The sequence below is a fragment of the Phocoena phocoena genome, chromosome 20, assembly GCF_963924675.1.
Source record: "Phocoena phocoena chromosome 20, mPhoPho1.1, whole genome shotgun sequence".
Classification (NCBI taxonomy): domain Eukaryota; kingdom Metazoa; phylum Chordata; class Mammalia; order Artiodactyla; family Phocoenidae; genus Phocoena; species Phocoena phocoena.
The window spans coordinates 1,533,920-1,553,687 of NC_089238.1; the positions used below are offsets into that span (position 1 = coordinate 1,533,920).

The window sequence follows — 19,768 nt, forward strand, 5'->3', positions numbered from 1 at the left end:
TTAGTGACTCGCGTTGTCAGGGGCGGGACTTCCTGTGTCGCCAGGGAGGCCGTTTGTTCGTGATGGGGCAGTTGTGTCTCTATCTTAGGTGACTTCTACCCGGGTCGTCGGGACGGAGCGGGGAGGACAGCCTGGAGGGCCCACCTGCGCCTTTGTACGACCTGGGGGAGGGTCAGCCAAGTCCGCTGGACCCGCCGGTCTCCGGCGCCCTCACGTGGTCCTACGCTCCCCGCGGTGCGATGGCGGCGCTGGTGACCCCGGCGCAGGTGAGTGGAAGGTGCGCCAGGCCACGCCCGCTAGGACCCCACCCACGTGGCCGAGGCGCGCTGCTGTGCAGGATGGTGGTGTCCTGTGAGTCATCACCTTGTCCTCCCCAGGGCATTGTTTGTCGGAGCCTCGGGTTGGGCTCGCTTGTGCTTCGGGTGTGAATCCAGGTTAGGGGCTTCACACGGAGAGTCCCATTTCTGTCAGTCAGTGAGTGGGACGCTGTGTGGTAGGGAGAGATGTGGCTTCTCGAATCCCCCTGACCCCATACCGCTGGCGTGGAAGGACCCGCAGGGAGGAGCGCAGGCCGCACAGTCCGGAGACCTTTCTGTGTGTTGCGGCCCCGCCTCTTCCCGAGTCTAGGACCTTGAGCAGCTTTCCCTGCTGTTCTTGGTTATGTTTTGTTTTGTTTTTCTTGGCTGCGTGGTGAGGCATGCGGGATCCTAGTTCCCCGACCAGGGCTGGAACCCGTGCTCCCTGCATTGGGAGCGCGGAGTCTTAACCACTGGACGGCCAGGGAAGTCCCTGTCCTTGGCTTTTATGCTAGAGTTCCTCCAACTGGGTTGAGGGAACTAGAAAAACCACATAGGTGACGTGTATCCCCCTGCGTCCAGCAAGGTGCAGGGAGCATCACTCTGGCTCTCTTTCCACGGAGGTGCCTCTTGAGCCTCTGTTGATGTTAGAGGCTCATCCCTGGGGGAATCTGACCCTTGGGCATCCCAGCTGTGTAACCTCTACAAAGATAAGGGCTGGGGTGAGGAAGAGGCAGGAGTAGCCTGCAGCAGCTTGGGGATTGCAGCCCTGCTAGGACAGAAAGGGTGTCAGGACAGGCAGGGCGCCCAGAAGGCCAAGGAATTTGTCTTTCAGTTTACAGCCAGTCGAACTGGCTTCCCACTGAATGTTTTCCTATTTGAAGCTCAGTTACATATGGTAAGTGGTGGTAGTGTGCAGGAGTGTGGTGTCCGTTTGGACATGAAAACACAAGAGGTCCTGGGTAATTCCATAGCCGTGGCCCTGAGTACCCTCATCATAGTCCTGATCGCTGTCAGGACTTGTCTTATTTGTTAACTTCCCATTCACTTGGCTCCTTCCTCACTTTATATCAGACTCACTCCCGTGTGCTGTCCTGAAAGAGGCTTTTCGTGGTGCCCTGTCTAAAGCAGACTGTAACCTCTTGTCATCTCGCGCTATTTTCTTTCTTTTTAAAATTTATTTGTTTTATTTTTAACTGTGTTGGGTCTTCGTTGCTGCATGCAGGCTCTCTCTAGTTGTGGCCAGCGGAGGCTACTCTTCCTTGGGTTGTGCGGGCTTCTCATTACGGTGGCTTCTCTTGTTGTGGAGCACAGGCTGTAGGTGCGTGGGCTTCAGTAGTTGTGGCTCAAAGACTCAGTAGTTGTGGTACACGGGCTCTAGAGTGCTCAGTAGTTGTGGTGCACGGGCTTAGTTGCTCCGCGTGGCACTTGGGATCTTCCCGGACCAGGGCTCAAACCCCTGTCCCCTGCACTGGCAGGCGGATTCTTAACCACTGCACCACCAGGGAAACTCTATTTTCTTGACTTTGGAATCTGCGTCCCTCTGACATTGTCTTGCTCATTTATATCGTTACTTGTTTAGCATCTCTTTCCAGCCCTGGACCATGAGCGCCTGTTGCTGCTCTCTGCCAAGACCTAGAACAGCCTGGGCTTGTAAAGGGCACTCAATAAATGGTTAAATGAATGAATGGGTCTGCCACTCAGGTGCTCCCATCACACTTATTATTAATAAGTACAACCTCCTGCACTGTGGCCCACAGGCCTGTACTGGATCTGCCCCATGACTTCCCCCATGCTTCTTCCTCTCCCCTTCTTCCCTTACTCACCGCAGTCAGCCAGGAGGTCCTGAACTTGCAAAATTCCTGCCCAATTTGCAGCTTTTCCCCTTGCATTTTCCTTCATCTGGGGTCCTGTTCCCAGATCTCTGCAGGGCTATCTCTCCCCACCCTTCCTGTGCATCACTGTCACCTCTTAGGACAGTCTTTTCCTGGCTGTTTTAATTCTAGCTAAGGTACCCCTTGCTCCCACCTGCCCATCTTCTGGCAACTCTGTGCCATCTTTTTCTGGCTGGATGTTCAATTCCCACTTCTGTTCCTTTATATACATACATATATATATATATATAACAAAATTTTAATTATGTACTGAAAATAAATTACAGGAAAGAACTTTAAAATGCTAGAGGACAAAGTCACGATAAACATTCCCATTGAATTCTCTTGGGGGGTGGGGGGGTGAGATTGCAGTGCTCAAGAAGATAAATATCACAAATATATCAAAAACTTCAAATTGTCTCTGCATTCACACACTGACACGAGCCACAAACATTCCTTCACAGTGACTGTACTCATTAGCCTACCACAGAACTAGATTTTGTCATAAACTACAAAACTTTTAATACAAAATCATGTTTATATATTTATAATTCATATACATGCCCTATCTGCGATTTTAGAAAATAAAAGCTCTACACTGTATAGATACTCTTAACTCATAGCTGTAGGCAACATTTTTGGTTGGAATTTCTTCCCCAATAAAATTAACGGCATATTTTATGTACATGAAGGCTAAACTGCATAAAGACAGTTCAGTTTCCCAGATATGCATCTCCTTTTAGGACAGGTTTATAAATTTTCAAAGGCAAGACAAATGTACACCTCAGAGTCATTTTCTTAGCTACAAGAGTTATCATGTAATTTCTGTGAAGTTCCTGATACATGCATTTATGTAATACTGGTATTGAAGGCAGTAAAGCAATATGTACTTTTAATGCCGTGGCTCAATAAAGGCTTCATTGTCGTTGCAATCTGGTTCTTGATACAGTGATTCATAACCTCTAAAAATTAAAATTTCAATGGGACACTGTGTTAAAGAGACTCTAAATAGATTTCTTAAAATATTTCCCTGAAATATCCTTTACATAAGACAGATTTCACTAACATTAGATTAAGTAAAAAGGGAAAAAAAAGAATTAAACATGGCACAAGTGTGCATGAAAACTAACGCACAGTTAGTCTTCATGTCTTAGGAGCCATAAATAGAACGCTTAAAACCAACAATTTCAACTCTGTGGCAGCCATCTGTGAAGCCAGTTATACTAAACTACTCCTACAGTTGATTGTAAACTTTGGTTTATTTTTATTTGCGTTCTCATTGTACAGCTAGCATGAAAAGAAGAAAGAGTGGAGTCCATGAGGAGATGAACTGTCAGTCAGTCTTTAATCTGGCATGATGAGACAGCTGGACAGTCAGGCTTGCTTTGATAGAGTTTGTTACAGACTGCCTTATGTTTTCCTCTGTCAAATTGTCGCCCAGGGGCTTCAATACTTGTTCCCATAGTGTTTCAGCAATCTGATCAGTCATTGTTCAAATTTCTCTGAACTCCCCAGAGTATGTAACATATGCCCAAGTACAAAGAGGCCTCAGTGCTAACCCCATGACAAGGTTACACAGACAGCTATAGAGTTTAGGGCAACGAAACCAGTCAGTCCTGAGATTACATACATAGCAAACATGCCTGCAAACAGTGTGGCAGGCGTATGAGCAGCGTAGAAGATATTTTTGCCATCATTGTGCTTTATAAAATTTGCATAGGTTTCTTTATAAAATTTGCCTAGGTTTCTTCTATTTCAGCCTCAAGCTGGTCCTGATAACGACGGTAGAATTCATCTCCACCCATTTTTTTTTACTGAAGGAAACTGTTTAATCGCCACTTCCTTGAGATCCAGGTGTTTTCGCTTCCAGATCTGAAGGTGCAATGTGAGGCTTGTCCCCACCGCCTACCTGCTCCATACTTTCTTTCTTGCTCCTGCTACTGCAGCAAAATTATCAGCTTCAGCTGTTGCCTGAAGCATGGACTTTTTACATAAATTTTAATATAAGCCTTAAAGTATTCTACAAGATCTCTACAAATGACTTTCGTCTCTTATCTCTTTTGCTACCAAATTTTCTGGGGCAAGTAGCACTGGAACCACATTTCAAAGCTCTCGTTTAAACTCTTCATCAATATTTTCAATCTCCCATCAAAACTAGGATGGGCTTCCCTGGTGGTGCAGTGGTTGAGAGTCCGCCTGCCGATGCAGGGGACATGGGTTCGTGTCCCGGTCCGGGAAGATCGCACATGCCGCGGAGTGGCTAGGCCCGTGAACCATGGCCGCTGAGCCTGCGCGTCCGGAACCCGTGCTCCTCAACGGGAGAGGCCACAAAAAAACTAGGATTAGTTGCAACTTTAAGACTAGGATGTGGCAAAAGGAAGCAACCAAGATTTGAGAAACAATTGTGAATGTGCTTCCTTACATTCTGTAGCTCTTCAGGTTGATTTTGTTTTACCTGCAATCTCTTTTCAAGGAATTGTTTTCCACTTTCCAAACAATATGAATGTTCATAAGGATAACTCCAGTTTCGAATCAAAAACATTAATGTCTGAAATGGTTTCTGGTAGATTTCTTTCATTGCAAGTCTGCCATATTCTGTAAATAATTGCAAGTGTTGAAGATCATCTTCTTGAATATTTTGAGACAAATTATATACCTGGAGAGAGCCAGTCATAATGCTCAGAGCAAACACTGTTGCACAATCTCTGATAGTTGACTGGCTATCAAAGGCACCTTGGGTATCCATTAGCAGCACAGCCACTTTTGTTCATTCCAGACATATGCCTGTTGTTTCTCTTTCGCAACCAACTCGCCATGTAAAGCCAGTCAGTGCTTCATTGTTTCCACCAATCCAACTTTGAGAATCCTTGTTATACATACATCTAAGCATGAAGTCCAGTAGAAATGATTTCCCTTTACGAAAAGCTCCTGCCACGGATACCACTACTATGTGAAGATCTCTTATGTGCTCCTGTAGCAATATCTGCTCCAAAGCTTCTTCATCAAGCTCAAAATTATGGTCATCTTCATGTGCAAGAACAATCTGTACTGGAAATGGTTTCTTCATAACCTCATCAGAGTTTACTAGGTCGTCATCTTCATAATTCTCACCTAGGAGGGTCGTGGACGAGACGTGGTTAACCCAGGTGTTTGGGTTGCTGGTTCACCTCTGACGCCGCAGCCCCTCGTGCAGCTGCTACCTCTGCACTGCTTCGCCACCGCCCCCACCCTTTTTTTTTTGCCACACAACATCGCTTGTAGGATTTTAGTTCCCTGACCAACTATTGAGCTTGGGGCCTCAGCAGTGAAAGCGTGGAGTCCTAACCACTGAACCACCAAGGAATTCCCCCACTTTTCCTTAAATTTGAGGTTGTGGTTGATTTTCTAGAGCTGCCTGAGCCTCAGGCCTCTGGCTGTGACGTGGTGGTGACGATGGCATTTACCTTGTGGGCTGTGGATTAGTGAAAGTCACAAAATACACTGAACACTTAACTGGGCCAGGCACGCCACAGCATCTGGTATGGGAACATTTTCTCTTTAGTTCTAAGAATTGGCATAGTGGGAGTGATTGTTGTATTGATGTGGAAATTGATGCTTGGAGAAATGATGGGATGTCGTCCTCCCCATGATCACACTGCCAGCAAGTGTCAGATTTTTTTGTATATATAAATTTATTTATTTATTTTTGGCTGTGTTGGGTCTTTGTTGCTGCACGCGGGCTTTCTCTAGTTGTGGCAAGCAGGAGCTACTCTTCATTGCGGTGCGTGGGCTTCTCATTGCGGTGGCTTCTCTTTGTTGCGGAGCACAGGCCCTAGAGCACATGGGCTTCAGTAGTTGTGGCAGGCGGGCTCAGTAATTGTGGCTCATGGGCTCTAGAGCACAGGCTCCATAGTTGTGGCACTCGGGCTTAGTTGCTCCGTGGCATGTGGGATGTTCCCTGACCAGGGCTCGAACCCGTGTCTCCTGCATTGGCAGGCAGATTCTTAACCAGTGCACCACCAGGGAAGTCCCGAGTGTCAGATTTAAGAGTCTTCATTCAAACCCCAGAAATCTGGCTCCAGAGCGAGGGATCTTTAGTCACTTTACCGCAGCGTGTGAAGACCGCAGCCTGGGGCAGGTGCACCGTGAGGACCAGGGAGGCTCAGCACCTGTCACTTAGCTGTTACCATTGTTGGAATTATCATCATGAACATTTTTCCCAGAGCACGTACCATCTGCCCCCAGTCCTCATGGAACACCACTGTCTGTGTCATCTCTAGTGGCTTCCTTCACGGGAGGCTTTTCTCTCAGCCACAGTTGCGTTATATCCAGAGACTGCTTCCACCTCCCCCTTGAGCCCAACACAGAGCTCGGCGATCAGCAGGCCTCAGTGGTTCAGGCCTGGGTCTCTCTGCATCTTCACTGGCAACAGAGTGACAGGGTTGATCCTATCCAAGTGCAAAAGCCCAACACCACTACCTGTTTGACTGTCCAGGTGTTGGTGACCTTCAAGGATGTGGCCGTGACCTTTACCCGGGAGGAGTGGGGACAACTTGACCTGGATCAGAGGACCCTGTACCAAGAGGTGATGCTGGAGATCTGTGGGCTCCTGGTCTCACTGGGTAAGTGCTTAGCTCTCACACATGTGGGGGACCCCACCCGCCTTGTTTCCAGGCTGATCAAGGTCACAGGAGTCACCTTTCCTCCTCCCCACAGGCCCTGCATTTTTCTGGTCGCTTCTCCTTCTGCCTGGTCTCCCTGTGTCTGTAGCAGTGATCGGTGGGATAGAAACAATGTCCTTATGAACACCAGCCCCATCCCAGTGCCCAGCAACCTCGGGCCTCAGTTTGAGGTCCTTGTTGCAGATTCCACAGGAGGGAAGCTGACTGACCCAGCCTGGTGATGTCAGGTGTCCCCACAGCCCAGTTAGCAGGGCTGTTCTCAGACAAGTGGGTGAGTGAGGGAGACCCCTACATGGCATTTGTCATCAGTGCCATCCAGGGATCTTCCTAAACAGCACAATTTGGTTCAAAGGCCCCTCGTGTCTACGTCATCATCACATGCTTTCTGAGGCCTGGGCCGTGATCCTCCCCTGGGCAGGAGATCATTTTAGAAGGTGCACAGGAATGTCATGGAATGCCACAGGTGGACACCCTGCAAAAGCCAGTCCTTTTACCTTCTCTGTCTGGCACGCTGATTGTTGTCAAGAGAAAGTCTCAGATCAGTGTGAGTGAGTATTCCATGGCCCCCTTTGTGGCTAATTTTTCTGTTCAACAGAGGGACCAGCCTCTAGCTCACAGCCCTGAGCCTTCTACGTGAACTTGCTAGGACCTTAATGCCATTATTTTGACTTCAGCGTTGTGGGGTTTTTTTGTATTTTATTGGAGTATTCCCAGGGTCCCGTGGCTGTGTGTGAAAGTGGCATGACCCTGCATGGGGCTGGCTTCCACTGATGAAGTTTAAGGGAAGTGGTGCTGTGTAGACAGACAGCACCACCCTCTATAGCAGTTGCAGCCCAGGAGTGGTGTTTGTGCCGTCGGATTCCCAGTCACAGATCAACATTTTCTTTACTTTGGGAGCCGCTACATTCATGGTCTTGTTCCTGTCATGAAGTCCCAGATAGGATGGAAGGGTTTCATTCTTCTCATCAAAACACCTGCGTCCTGTTCTTTTCTCCATCCACAGGGCATCCAGTTCCCAAACCAGAGTTGATCCACTTGCTGGAACATGGGCAGGAGCCGTGGATGGGAAGGAGAGGCCTCCCACGTAGCATGTGCCCAGGTAGGAGCCAATAGCTGCTGGGCAGGTGGGTTCCCAGCAACCTTGAGAATGCATGGGGACCAGTGCCTCTGAGCTGCTATGTGCAACCCCCTTTGTGGGGTCTGGTGGTTTCTCTCACATCAAAGTATAGTGTGCATCAGCTGGCCAGCTTGGGACCACACCATTACTTAGAGACCCAGGCACCTTCTTCTTCTTTCTTTTTTTTTTAATTTTTATTTTCTCTTTTTTTTTTTTATTGAAGTACAGTTGACTTACACTGTCGTGCTAATTTCTGCCATACAGCAAAATGACTCAGTTATACACATATATAATTCCTTTTTTATATCCTTTTCCATTATGGTTTATAACAGGATATTGAATATAGTTCCCTGTGCTCTACAGTAGGACCTTGTTGTTTATTCATCCTATATATAATAGTTTGCATCTGCTAATCCAAAACTCCCACTCCTTCCCTCCCCACCCACCCTCCTCCTTGACAAACGCAAGTCTGTTCTCTATGTCTGTGGGTCTGTTTCTCTTTCATAAGTAGGTTCATTTGTGTCATATTTTAGATTCCACATATAAGTGACATCATATGGTATTTGTCTTTCTCTTTCTGACTTACTTCACTTAGTATGATAATCTCTAGTTGCATCTAGAGATCCAGGCACCTTCTGACGCCAACGTATAGCTCTAAGGTTGGTCCAGCATAATCCAGCTGGTGGAGGGGAAACAGCAAGGGATAGGGGCCAGGTCGCACCCAGATGCACACATACTTTACTCCCCTGTATCCCACAGGCAAGGACTAGGCATTTGGCCGCAGCTGGATGCTCAGGACTGGAGAGTGTGGTTTTGCTCTGGGCCGAAGGAGAAGAGCCAGTGGGCTTGGTTTGTATGACCTCTGTCTACTCTACTCGCCCTGCTCTCAGGAAGTCAGAGCGAGGCTAGTGTGTATGTGAGTGGGTTGTTTGAAGGTGTAATGAGATAATGCAGAAAACTGCTTAGTATAGCGCCTGGTCTATACAGAGGGGCGACTAAGGTCAGTTCTTACCGTATCCATGTAATTGTATTAACCAGAGTGAATGGTGGTATCACGCATTTTTCCTGGACTTCTAGACTCAGAGGAAGAGGGGCCTTTCTTCCCCTTGAAGTTATGATCTATGCTATACTCTCTATGGAACTCTTTCCCACCTTCTCCATCCATTTATCCATCCTCCTGTTTGTCCACAAGACACTCAGAAGCAGCCCCTTGCACTGTACCTTCCTGCCCCTCTTGCCCTTAAGAACACCAAGCGGATGTTTGGGGTTTTCAGCCCCACATCTCTGCTGCTGGCTGTAGCTTGAATAATCCACAGTGAGTCACGGTGTCTCCTCTCTGTCGGTCCTTCAGGCTTCTCAGCCCGCCTGTAAGTGTCTTTGGCCAACCCCACTACCGATGCTCTCTTCCACACGCCACCCCGCCCCCCATTTCCTTATTCCTAGATCTCCACTTGCGTGTCTCAGAGACCCCTCAAGCTTGTCATGCCTTAGAAGACCCCCGGGATCCTGCCCACTCCTACCCCGTGCCTGGTTCTGAGAACGTCCTGCCATCTAAGCTGATGAGAAGATTAGCAACACCTCAGCCAGCCTCTCTCTCCATCAAACCAACATCTGTCCATCCCCAGGCCTGCCCGTTTGAGATTATCCGTGTGTCCTGAGTCCATCACCAGCACCCTAGTTCAAGCTCTCGTCATCTTTTTTTATATATATAAATTTATTTATTTTATTTTATTTATTTTTGGCTGCATTGGGTCTTCATTGCTGCGTGCAGGCTTTCTCTAGTTGCAGCGAGCGGGGGCTACTCTTCGTTGCGGTGTGTGGGCTTCTCATTTGCGGTGGCGGAGTACGGGCTCTAGGTGCACGACCTTCAGTAGTTGCAGCACGTGGGCTCGTGGGCTCGAGAGTGCAGACTCCGTAGTTGTGGCACACGGGCTTACTTGCTCAGCGGCATGTGGGATTTTCCGTGACCAGGGATCGAACCCATGTCCCCTGCTTTGGCAGGCGGTTTCTTAACCACTGTGCCACCAGGGAAGTCCCTCTCGTCATCTTTTTTTTTTTTTAATAAATTTATTTATTTTATTTATTTATTTTTGGATCTGTTGGGTCTTCATTGCTGCACGTGAGCTTTTTCTAGTTGTGGCAAGCGGGGGCTACTCTTCGTTGCAGTGCGTGGGCTTCTCATTGCGGTGGCTTCTCTCGTGGAGCACAGGTTCTAGGCTCATGGGATTCAGTAGTTGGGGCACGCAGGCTCAGTAGTTGCGGCTCATGGGCTCTAGAGCACAGGCTCAGTAGTTGTGGCGCATGGGGTTAGTTGCTCCGCAGGATGTGGGATCTTCCCAGACCACGGATCGAACCTGTGTCCCCTGCATTGGCAGGCGGATTCTTAACCACTGCGCCACCAGGGAAGCTCACAACTCTTGAAAGAGTTGTCTCATTTTGGAAATGATGGACAGTTGTCCTGTGGTGTATGTGGGGGATGGGTTCCAGTGCTCCCGCAGATCCCAACATCCGTGGATGCTAAGGTCCTTATGGTGGGCCGTCCCCCTCCATATGCACAGTTCCATATTTTCAGATTCAGTCAACTGCAGATTATGTAGTATTTTGATCCATGGTCGGTTGACTTCATGAATGCAGAACTCACAGATACAAAGGGCTGAAATCGTGTATAAGTGGACCTATGGGTTTTAGACCCGTGTTATTCAAGGATTGACTCTATATATTTGACTTCCATACCTTTTGTTTTTAAAATCTACTTAATTTTTTTATATCGGAAGTATACAGTGATACATGTCAATCCTTCAGGTTCACTTTTTCTTTTTTCAATTTTTAAAAAATTTTTATTGCAGTATAGTTGATTTAGAATGTTGTGTTAATTTCTGCTGTACAGCAAAGTGATTCAGTTATACATATGTATACATTCTTTTCCATTATGGTTTATCACAGGATATTGAATATAGTTCCCTGTGCTATAAAATGGGACCTTGTTTATCCATCCTATATGTAATTGTTTGCATCTGCTAATCCCAAACTCCCAATCCATCTCTCTCCACCAACCCCCTTGGCAACCACAAGTCTGCTCTCTATACCTGTGAGTCTGTTTCTGTTTTGTAGGTAAGTTCATTTGTGTCATTGTGTCATTTTTTTTTAGATTCCACATATAAGTGATATCATATGGTATTTGTCTTTCTCTGAGTTACTTTGCTTAGCATGACAATCTCTAGATCCATCCATGTTGCTGCAAATGGCATTATTTCACTCTTTTTCATGGCTGAGTAATATTCCATTGTATGTAGGTACCACATCTTCTTTATCCATTCCTCTGTCAATGGACATTTAGGGTATTTCCATGTCTTGGCTATTGTAAATAGTGCTGCTGTGAACATAGGGGTGCATATAGCTTTTCGAATTAGAGTTGTGTCTGGATATATGCCCAAGAGTGGGAAATCATCTTTACTTTTCACATATGTATAAACTGAGGTATCCTCCACCTCACCCAAAGTTTAGACTATTTCCAGTTCTGTGACAGGTTCCTGGTGCTTCATCCTTGTCAATAGCTTGTCCTACAGTATTACCCACTGTTTACACTCTATCACCGTGGATAGGTTTTATTTTTCTTTTCCTTTTGGGTGACGGGGCGTGCCTCAAACAACAGAAATTTATTGTCTTAGTTCTAGGTGCTGGGTGTCCGTAGGGTTGGTTTCTACTGAGGCCACTCTCTTTGGCCTGTAGAATAAGATGGATTGTCCTTGCTAATGGCATTGCTGTCATCCTAATTGCCCAGTACAGCAATGAGAATAATAACATTAGACTTCTTCAGAGAATCAGAGCCAAAAGGAGATAAATCAAAGTTTTATTCTATTGATTAGGCTTCATGTGATTGTGAGGGTTAAGTGATTTCAAAATCTTCAGGGCAGTCCAGTAAGCTGGAAGAGTAGATGCTTGCAGTCCTGAGTCTGGAGGCAGAATCCCTTCCCTCCCAGGGCATCTCAGCCTTTTCCCTTAAGGACATTGATTTTTCTTTTTTTTAAGTTTATTTATTTATTTACTTTTCTGGCTGCGTTTGGTCATCGTTGCTCCATGTGGGCTTTCTCTAGTTGTGGTGAGCAGGGGCTACTCTTCATTGCAGTGCATGGGCTTCTCATTGTGGTGGCTTCTCTTGTTGTGGAGCACGGGCTCTAGGTGCACGGGCTTCAGTAGTTGCAGCACGTGGGCTCAGTAGTTGTGGCTCACGGGCTCTAGAACCCAGGCTCAGTAGTTGCGGCGCACAGGCTCAGTTGCACCGCAGCTTGTGGTATCCTCCCAGACCAGGGCTCGAACCTGTATTCCCTGAATTGGCAGGTGGATTCTTAACCCCTGCGCCACCAGGGAAGTCCCAAGGACATTGATTGATCGGATGAGGCCCATCCACATTAAGAAGGGTAACCTGCCTTTCTCAAAGTTTGATGATTCCAGTGTCAGTCATATCTAAAAAGTACCTCACAGCAACCTCCAGAATGATGTTTGACCAAAGAGCTCAGCACAGTAGCCAAGCCAAGTTGACATATAAAATTAACCACCATACATACTCGCACCGCGTCAAGAAATGTGCTGAGAGCTTTACAGGCATTTTCTCATTTAACCCTCATGACAACCGGAGAAACTGAGAGTCCTCTAGTCTCTTAGGTGAGGAAATTATGACATAAAGAAGAAAGGAGGGGGTTTCCCTGGTGGCTCAGTGGTTAAGAATCTGTCTGCCAATGCAGAGGACACGGGTTTGAGCCCTGGTCCGGGAAGATCCCACATGCTGCAGAGCAACTACTGAGCCTGCGCTCTAGGGCCTGCGTGACACAACTACTGAAGCCCGCACGCCTAGAGCCCATGCTCCGCAACAAGAGAAGCCACCGCAATGAGAAGCCCGCACAACACAATGAAGAATAACCCCCACTTGCCACAACTAGAGAAAGACCACGTACAGCAACGAAGACCCAATGCAAGCAAAAATAAATAAATAAAATACATAAATTTAAAGGAAAAAAAAAAGAAGAAAGGAGGGACTTCCCTGACGGTCTAGTGGTTAGGGCTGTGCCCCTCCACTTCAGGGAGCACAGGTTTGACCCCTCGTCAGGGAACCCACAAGCCGCTCCTCAAACTGAGGCATTGTGACTCCAGAGCTCTCCCTGCTAACACCACTCTAATGCCTCTCAACAGAGCAGAAACTCGTCTTTCATACCGTTTGAGTTTGTGTGTCCCACTACCCCTTTTCTTCTGAGATTTTTATTCTCTTCTTCCTGTAACCGCCCCTTCAGGCTTGCCTTCACCAGGCTTCTGGTGCCACTTTCTTCTTGTAACTCTCTTTTTTTGCTGCGCTGTGTGGCTTGTGGGATCTTAGTTCCCTGACCAGGGATCAAACCCAGGACCCCGGTAGTGGAAGCATGGAGTCCTAACCACTGGACCACCAGTGAAGTACCTCTTTGTTTTTTTTTAAATTTAAACAGTATTTTCAGTGTTTTATTTATAGGCCACTTAAATAGCACTTATTACATCCCAGGCCATTTTCTAGGCACTTTTTTCTTTTTTAATTGAAATATAGTTGATTTACAATGTTGTGCTTCAGGTGTATAGTAAAGTGATTCAGTTATACATATACATATATCCATTCATTTTCAGATCCTTTTCCCTTATAGGTTATTACAAGGTATTGAGTATAGTTCCCTGTGCTATACAGTAGGTCCTTGTTGTTTACTTTATATATAGTAGTGTGTATCTGCTAAACCCAAACTCCTAATTTATCTTTCCCTCCCCCCAGCCTTTCCCCTTTAGTAACCATGAGTTTGTTTTCTATGTCTGTGAGTCTGTTTCTGTTTTGTAAATAAGTTCATTTGTATCATTGTTTTTACATTCCACATATAAGTGATATCCTATGATATTTGTCTTTCTCTGACTCACTTCACTTAGTATGATAATCTCCAGGTCCATCCAGGTTGCTGCAAACGGCATGATTTCCTTCTTTTTTATGGCTGAGTGATAGTACCTTTTCTTCTTATAACTCTTAAGCACTTTCCAAAGGTGGATCTACCCACGCTTATTCCTTCCGTTTCTACGCAGTACCCCATCCTTTTTTCTTTCTGGCAACTCTGATGTCTGCATTAGGACCCAGCTCATGGGACACCTCCCAGGGAAGATGACCTTTTCTTCCCAGTCTTGCTAGGTGCCACTTCCCTACACTCTCACAGAACCAAGACATCAATCCTTGAGGCAGGTGCTCTCCAGACAGTATTATTGAAACTGTCCTCCCTCCCCTACTCCAGATCCTCTGTCTCCCGGTCCGGCCTCCTGCCAGATTTTCCCTTTAATGGTGTTAGGGTACAAGGGTCATAGAAAGTAACTGGAAATCTAGGATACACTGACATTAAAACATAGCAGATATCAGAGGTGCTGATTTCATCCTCATTTGTTCACTGAAGTGTTGCTTCTGTTTCTTCTGTGTTGTATCACCGAAAGTCCCCCTTTGTGTATTGGATTCTTTTCAGATGACAGAGCAAAACGTCAGACCAGAGAGCTGGTTTTGTCTGAAGGAGTGTTGCTCCAGGGAAGCCTGACTCTGGGATCTTCAAGGGACTGCAGGTCGAGGCAAGCCATGGATCCAGAAGAGCTTTTGGAAGTGCAGAAAGGTCAGCTGAGGCCAGAGACAGACGCCCACAAGGAAACCCATCCTGGGAAAACGAGCCTTGAAGATGATGGTTTGGAGACGGATGATGGTGTGCACTCCAGGGCATTCCAGGAGAGAGTTTCTCAGGGAGATGTTCTCTGTGAGCATGACCCACAGACACCAGGAAAAGGCCCCCTGATTCATAACCTCTACAAGTGCAAGCAGTGCGGGAAGAGTTTTAACAGGAAGTGGTACCTTGTTCGACATCAGCGAATTCACACTGGAATGAAGCCCTATGAATGCAACGCGTGTGGGAAAGCCTTCAGCCAGAGCTCAACCCTGACCCGGCACTACGTCATCCACACCGGGGAGACGCCATACAAATGTGCCGAGTGTGGGAAGGCCTTCAAACGCAGGTCGTACCTCCTGCAGCACCAGCCGATCCACACCGGGGAGAAGCCCTATGAGTGCAGCCAGTGTCGAAAGGCCTTCACCCACCGCTCTACTTTTATTCGCCACAATAGGACCCACACTGGAGAAAAACCCTTTGAATGCAAAGAATGTGAAAAATCATTTAGCAACAGAGCACACCTCATCCAGCACTACGTCGTCCACACTGGAGAGAAGCCTTACGATTGCACAGAGTGTGGGAAGGCCTTCAGATGCAGCTCAGAACTCCTACAGCATCAGCGGATTCACACGGGGGAGAAGCCCTACGAGTGTGCCCAGTGCGGGAAGGCCTTTCACCGGAGCACGTACCTCATCCAGCACTCTGTCATCCACACCGGGGAGACGCCATACAAGTGCGCCGAGTGTGGGAAGGCCTTCAAACGCAGGTCACATCTCCTGCAGCACCAGCGGGTTCATACTTGAGAAAAAGGCCTTCACCGCTGCTCCTCTTCTGTCTTTCATGAGGGGATCCATGCTGGAGAGAAGAACCCTTTGAGTGTAAAGAATTCTGGGAAGGTTTTTTGTCTGCTTTTCAAATGCACAAGTGGTCACGTGGGAGAAGACGCCTTGCGAATGCAGTGGAAGTGTCAAAAGCCTTCGGCCTCTGCTCATCGTTCAGAGGATTCATTCTGTGGAGAAACTCAGCACATGAAGCTATGCCACCCGTAGGTCCATCCACCTCTGTCAACATCAGAGAACGTACCGGGGAAAGACGTTCTGAATGTAACCAGAAGGACGCTCCTCAGCCAAAAGAAAAGACTCATCCTCGCCACCTGAGAATGTGTAATGAAGAGGAACCACTTAATTATTGCCGTGAGAAAGCCTCCTGTGACAGGTCACCACTAGTCACGTAGAGTCATATTGGAACTTGATGGAGCTTGGGCTTTCCCTGTGAGGAAGTGCAGAGGAGACAGACTCAGGGTTCGTTGTGCGCTTATAACAACATTCAGCCACAGGGCTCCCCCTTGGTTTGCACTTAAGCCATCTCTGCATTATGTTAAAAAGAAAACTAACAAGGGAATTCCCTGCAGAGTCCCAGTGGTTAGGACTCCACGCTTTCACTGTCGGAGGACCTAGCTTTGATCCCTGTAGGGGAACTAAGATCCCGCAAGCCCCACGGTGTGGCCAATAAAGAAAAAAGAAAAATAACAAAGAGGTGGAGGGGATAGAGACAAAGACTGTGAACGGAAAAAAACAAATGCTTTCGTAAGCTCTTTCAGACTTTCCTGCCAAGCCTGTTGCAGTTTTTCATCAGTTCTGTTTTTTGGTGGGGCAATGTTTGAGGGAGCAAAGGACCCCAGCCCTTTGTTTTTATGTGTTCACTGCTGTCTTGTGTCATGAAACTTGGACGTTGAGGGCAGCTCCACCAACATTTGTTGGAAGGCTTTGTTCCGAACATCTCTAGCCATTGGCATGATTCTTTGTGAGAAATATGAGGGCTTGAGTCATGAGCTACTTGAACTTGTAAGAAATTAGAATACCGAAAATAGCATCACACAATACTTGTATTTTATATCTAAGGAGAGAATGGTCCACATAGGGATCGCCACATTAAAATGTGCACCCCTAAAGACGTTGAATTTTTTTTTTATAGGTAAACTTCTGTTCATCTGGTTTTAAATGCCTGATACTATCTCTCACTCTTTCTTCTTCTTCTTCTTCTTTTTTTTTAGTTTAAAAAGAAGTACGTTTATTAGTATATGCACACAGTTTGCGGAATAGAAACATTTAGGGTATTTAGGGAAATTCAGTCAAATTCAACAAACCTCAGTGAAAATATGTTGTATTTGTTTAATGGTAGACAGGTAATTACTTGAGTCTATTAACTGGCTGCATTTTCAGTCTTCAATAGGTTCTTTTTTTTTTTTTCTTTTAATTTTTTATTTATTTTATCTTTGACCGCATTGGGTCTTCATTGCTGTGTGCAGGTTTTTCTCTGGTTGCAGTGAGCAGGGGCTACTCTTCGTTGTGGTGCGCAAGCTCCTCATTGCGGTGGCTTTTCTTGTTGTGGAGCACAGACTCTAGGCACGCGGGCTCAGTAGTTGTGGCGCACGGGCTTAGTTACTCCACAGCATGTGGGATCTTCCTGGACTAGGGCTCAAACCCATGTCCCCTGCGTTGGCAGGTGGATTCTTAACCACTGCACCACCAGGGAAGCCCTCAATAGGTTCTTTGAAAAGATGTTTAGCAAGGTGGAAGATAACTTGATCCATGACACTTAGAGGCTTTATTTATCTATTTTTAAAAATTTTATTGGAGTATAGTTGATTTATAATGTTGTACAGCAAAGGTGTACAGCAAAGTGATTCAGTTATACATATATACATATACTCATGTATATGAGTTATACATATACTCATTCTTTTTCAGATTATTTTCCCTTATATGTTATTACAAAGTATTGAGTATAGTTCCCTGTTCTATACCATAGGCTGTTGTTGGTTATCTGTTTTATATATAGTAGTGTGTATATGTCAATCCCAATCTCCCAATTTATCCCTCCCCCCCCGCCAATTCTCACTCTTGATTCCATTCTATGTGGGTTTTTTTCTTTTTCTTTTTTTTAATCATTCATTCATTCACTTCAATATTTATTGGATGCCAGAATCACTGTTCTGGGCACTTGAAAGGCATCACTGAACAAAACAGGTTGAAGAAAGAAACAATCTTGCCCTACAGAGTTTACATAAGCAGCATAATAAACAATAAATTGTATAAAATACTAGAAGGTCATAAGTTTTACTGAAGGGAAAAAATGGAGCAGTGTAAGTTCAATGATACACACCAATCTGTGAGGGGATAAGAACACGTCATAATTTTAAGTAGAATGGTTAAAGTGGGGCCTCTTCTCAAAGCTGACGTTTATGCAAAAACTTGGGAAGAGAAGAAGGTTCTAGCTATGTGGGTATTTGGAGAAAGTTCTCCCCATGTAGAGGGAACGTCCAGTTCAAGGGCTTTACGGCTGGGACATAACCTGCAATATTCGAGGCACACCAAGGAGGTGATGGAGCTGAATCAGTGATGAAGAGAGGGAATAGTAGGAGATTAATTCAGAAAGGAAATTGGGAGTCCAACTGCAGTCAATCGCTGCATAACACTATTAGGGTCTTGGCTTTGACTCTGAATGAAATGGGGAGACATTGGAGGATTGGAAGCAGAGGAATGGCTTGATCTGCCATGTCTTTGAAGGGTCACACCGGCTGATGTATTGAAAGTGGTTTGTCGGAGGGTTTGTTTTCTTTATTGTCTCTGACAGCAAGGTGCTCATCCTGTATGGCTGTGGCCTTCTGAGGTGAGTGCTAGTTCTTTCCTCTTTCCACTGTTTCAGCCTCTCTAACCCTGTGGAAAGGACATTTCCAAGTCCCCCTCTGCTGCTTTCTAGCGGTTGAATTATAGGTAAAACCAGTAAAATAAAACACACATCCAAGTTAAATTCATGGTAAAGGAGAAGGATCCTCCTTGTCCGATCTTATAAATGTTTGTGTGAAGCTGTTTTTTATGTTTTTACAGAGTAAAATGCCAGGAATTTTAACAGGTGAGTCTAGAAGTATACATGCAGGTCTCGTGTTTGTATGGGTTTCACAGTTGCCACCATGGACTTACTCCCTTGTGCTGGCATTGGATATAAGTACTTGAAATTTGTCCTGAGATTTTTTTTCCTTTGAGGCTAGTTTTCAAGCTACGCAAGATAATCAGTATTAACTGAAATAATGTGAAAAAATGTGCCATACAGGGGCTTCCCTTGTGGTTCAGTGGTTAAGAATCTGCCTGCCAATGCAGGGGACACGGGTTTAAGCCCTAGTCCAGGAGGATCCCACACGCTGCAGAGTGACTAAGCCCATGCGCCACAGCTACTGAGCCTGCGGTGTAGAGCCCGAGAGCCACAACTACTGAGCTCGCAGGCCACAACTACTGAGCCCGTGTGCCTAGAGCCTGTGCTCCACAACAAGAGAAACCACCGCAATGAGGATCCTGCACACCGCAACAAAGAGTAGCCCCCGCTCGCCACAACTAGAGAAAGCCCACATGCAGCAACGAAGACCCAATGCAGCCAAAAAGAAAATTAAAAAAAAAATGCGCCGTACAGAAAAATATAAAATGATCATTTTTCTCACTCGGGGCCTTCTTCAGAGCCCTGTTTTTTTTTTTTTTTTTTTTTTGGCTGCGCTGAGTGTTCGTTGTGGCGCACGGGCTTCTCTAGTTGTGGCGTGTGGACTTAGTTGTCCCGCTGCATGTGGGCTCTTAGTTCCCCCACCAGGGATCAAACCTGTATTGGAAGGCAGATTCTTAGCCACTGGACCACCAGGAAAGTCCCTTCAGAGCCTTTTTTTTTTGTTTTTTGGCTGCGTTGGGTCTTCGTTGCTGCATGTGGGTTTTCTCTAATTGTGGCACATGGGCTCAGTAGTTGTGGCTCGTGGGCTCTAGAGCACAGGCTCAGTAGTTGTGGCACACAGGCTTAGCTGCTCCGTGGCGTGTGGGATCTTCCCAGACCAGGGCTCAAACCTGTGTCCCCTGCACTGGCAGGCGGATTCTTAACCACTGCACCACCAGGGAAGCCCGTCATTTGTTTTGAATCTCAAAATTTCCCAGATTTGAGTCCATGGGAGTTCCTTTATGCTGGTTTGTCCCATTTTCATGTCACCATCACATTTTGTGCACTTAGCTCTGATACAAAAGATATTACAGTTTCATCCTGCAAATTTCCTTTCTCTGCCAGGAATCAGTCTTTTCTCTAAGGAGAT

The 19,768-nt window shown here is 46.3% G+C and overlaps 1 protein-coding gene and 1 pseudogene across 1 annotated transcript; one reads left to right on the forward strand and one right to left on the reverse strand.

Annotated features, from left to right (window-relative positions):
- Window positions 1-239: 239 nt before the first annotated feature.
- Window positions 240-15,449, forward strand: ZNF550 (zinc finger protein 550). Its single transcript, XM_065899350.1, has 6 exons — window positions 240-266; window positions 6,645-6,771; window positions 7,835-7,930; window positions 11,783-11,795; window positions 12,911-12,921; window positions 14,467-15,449. Exons 1-6 carry the CDS (start codon window positions 240-242, stop codon window positions 15,447-15,449), a joined length of 1,257 nt encoding a protein of 418 aa, XP_065755422.1.
- Window positions 3,504-4,916, reverse strand: LOC136141180 (atlastin-2-like; annotated as a pseudogene).
- Window positions 15,450-19,768: the final 4,319 nt, after the last annotated feature.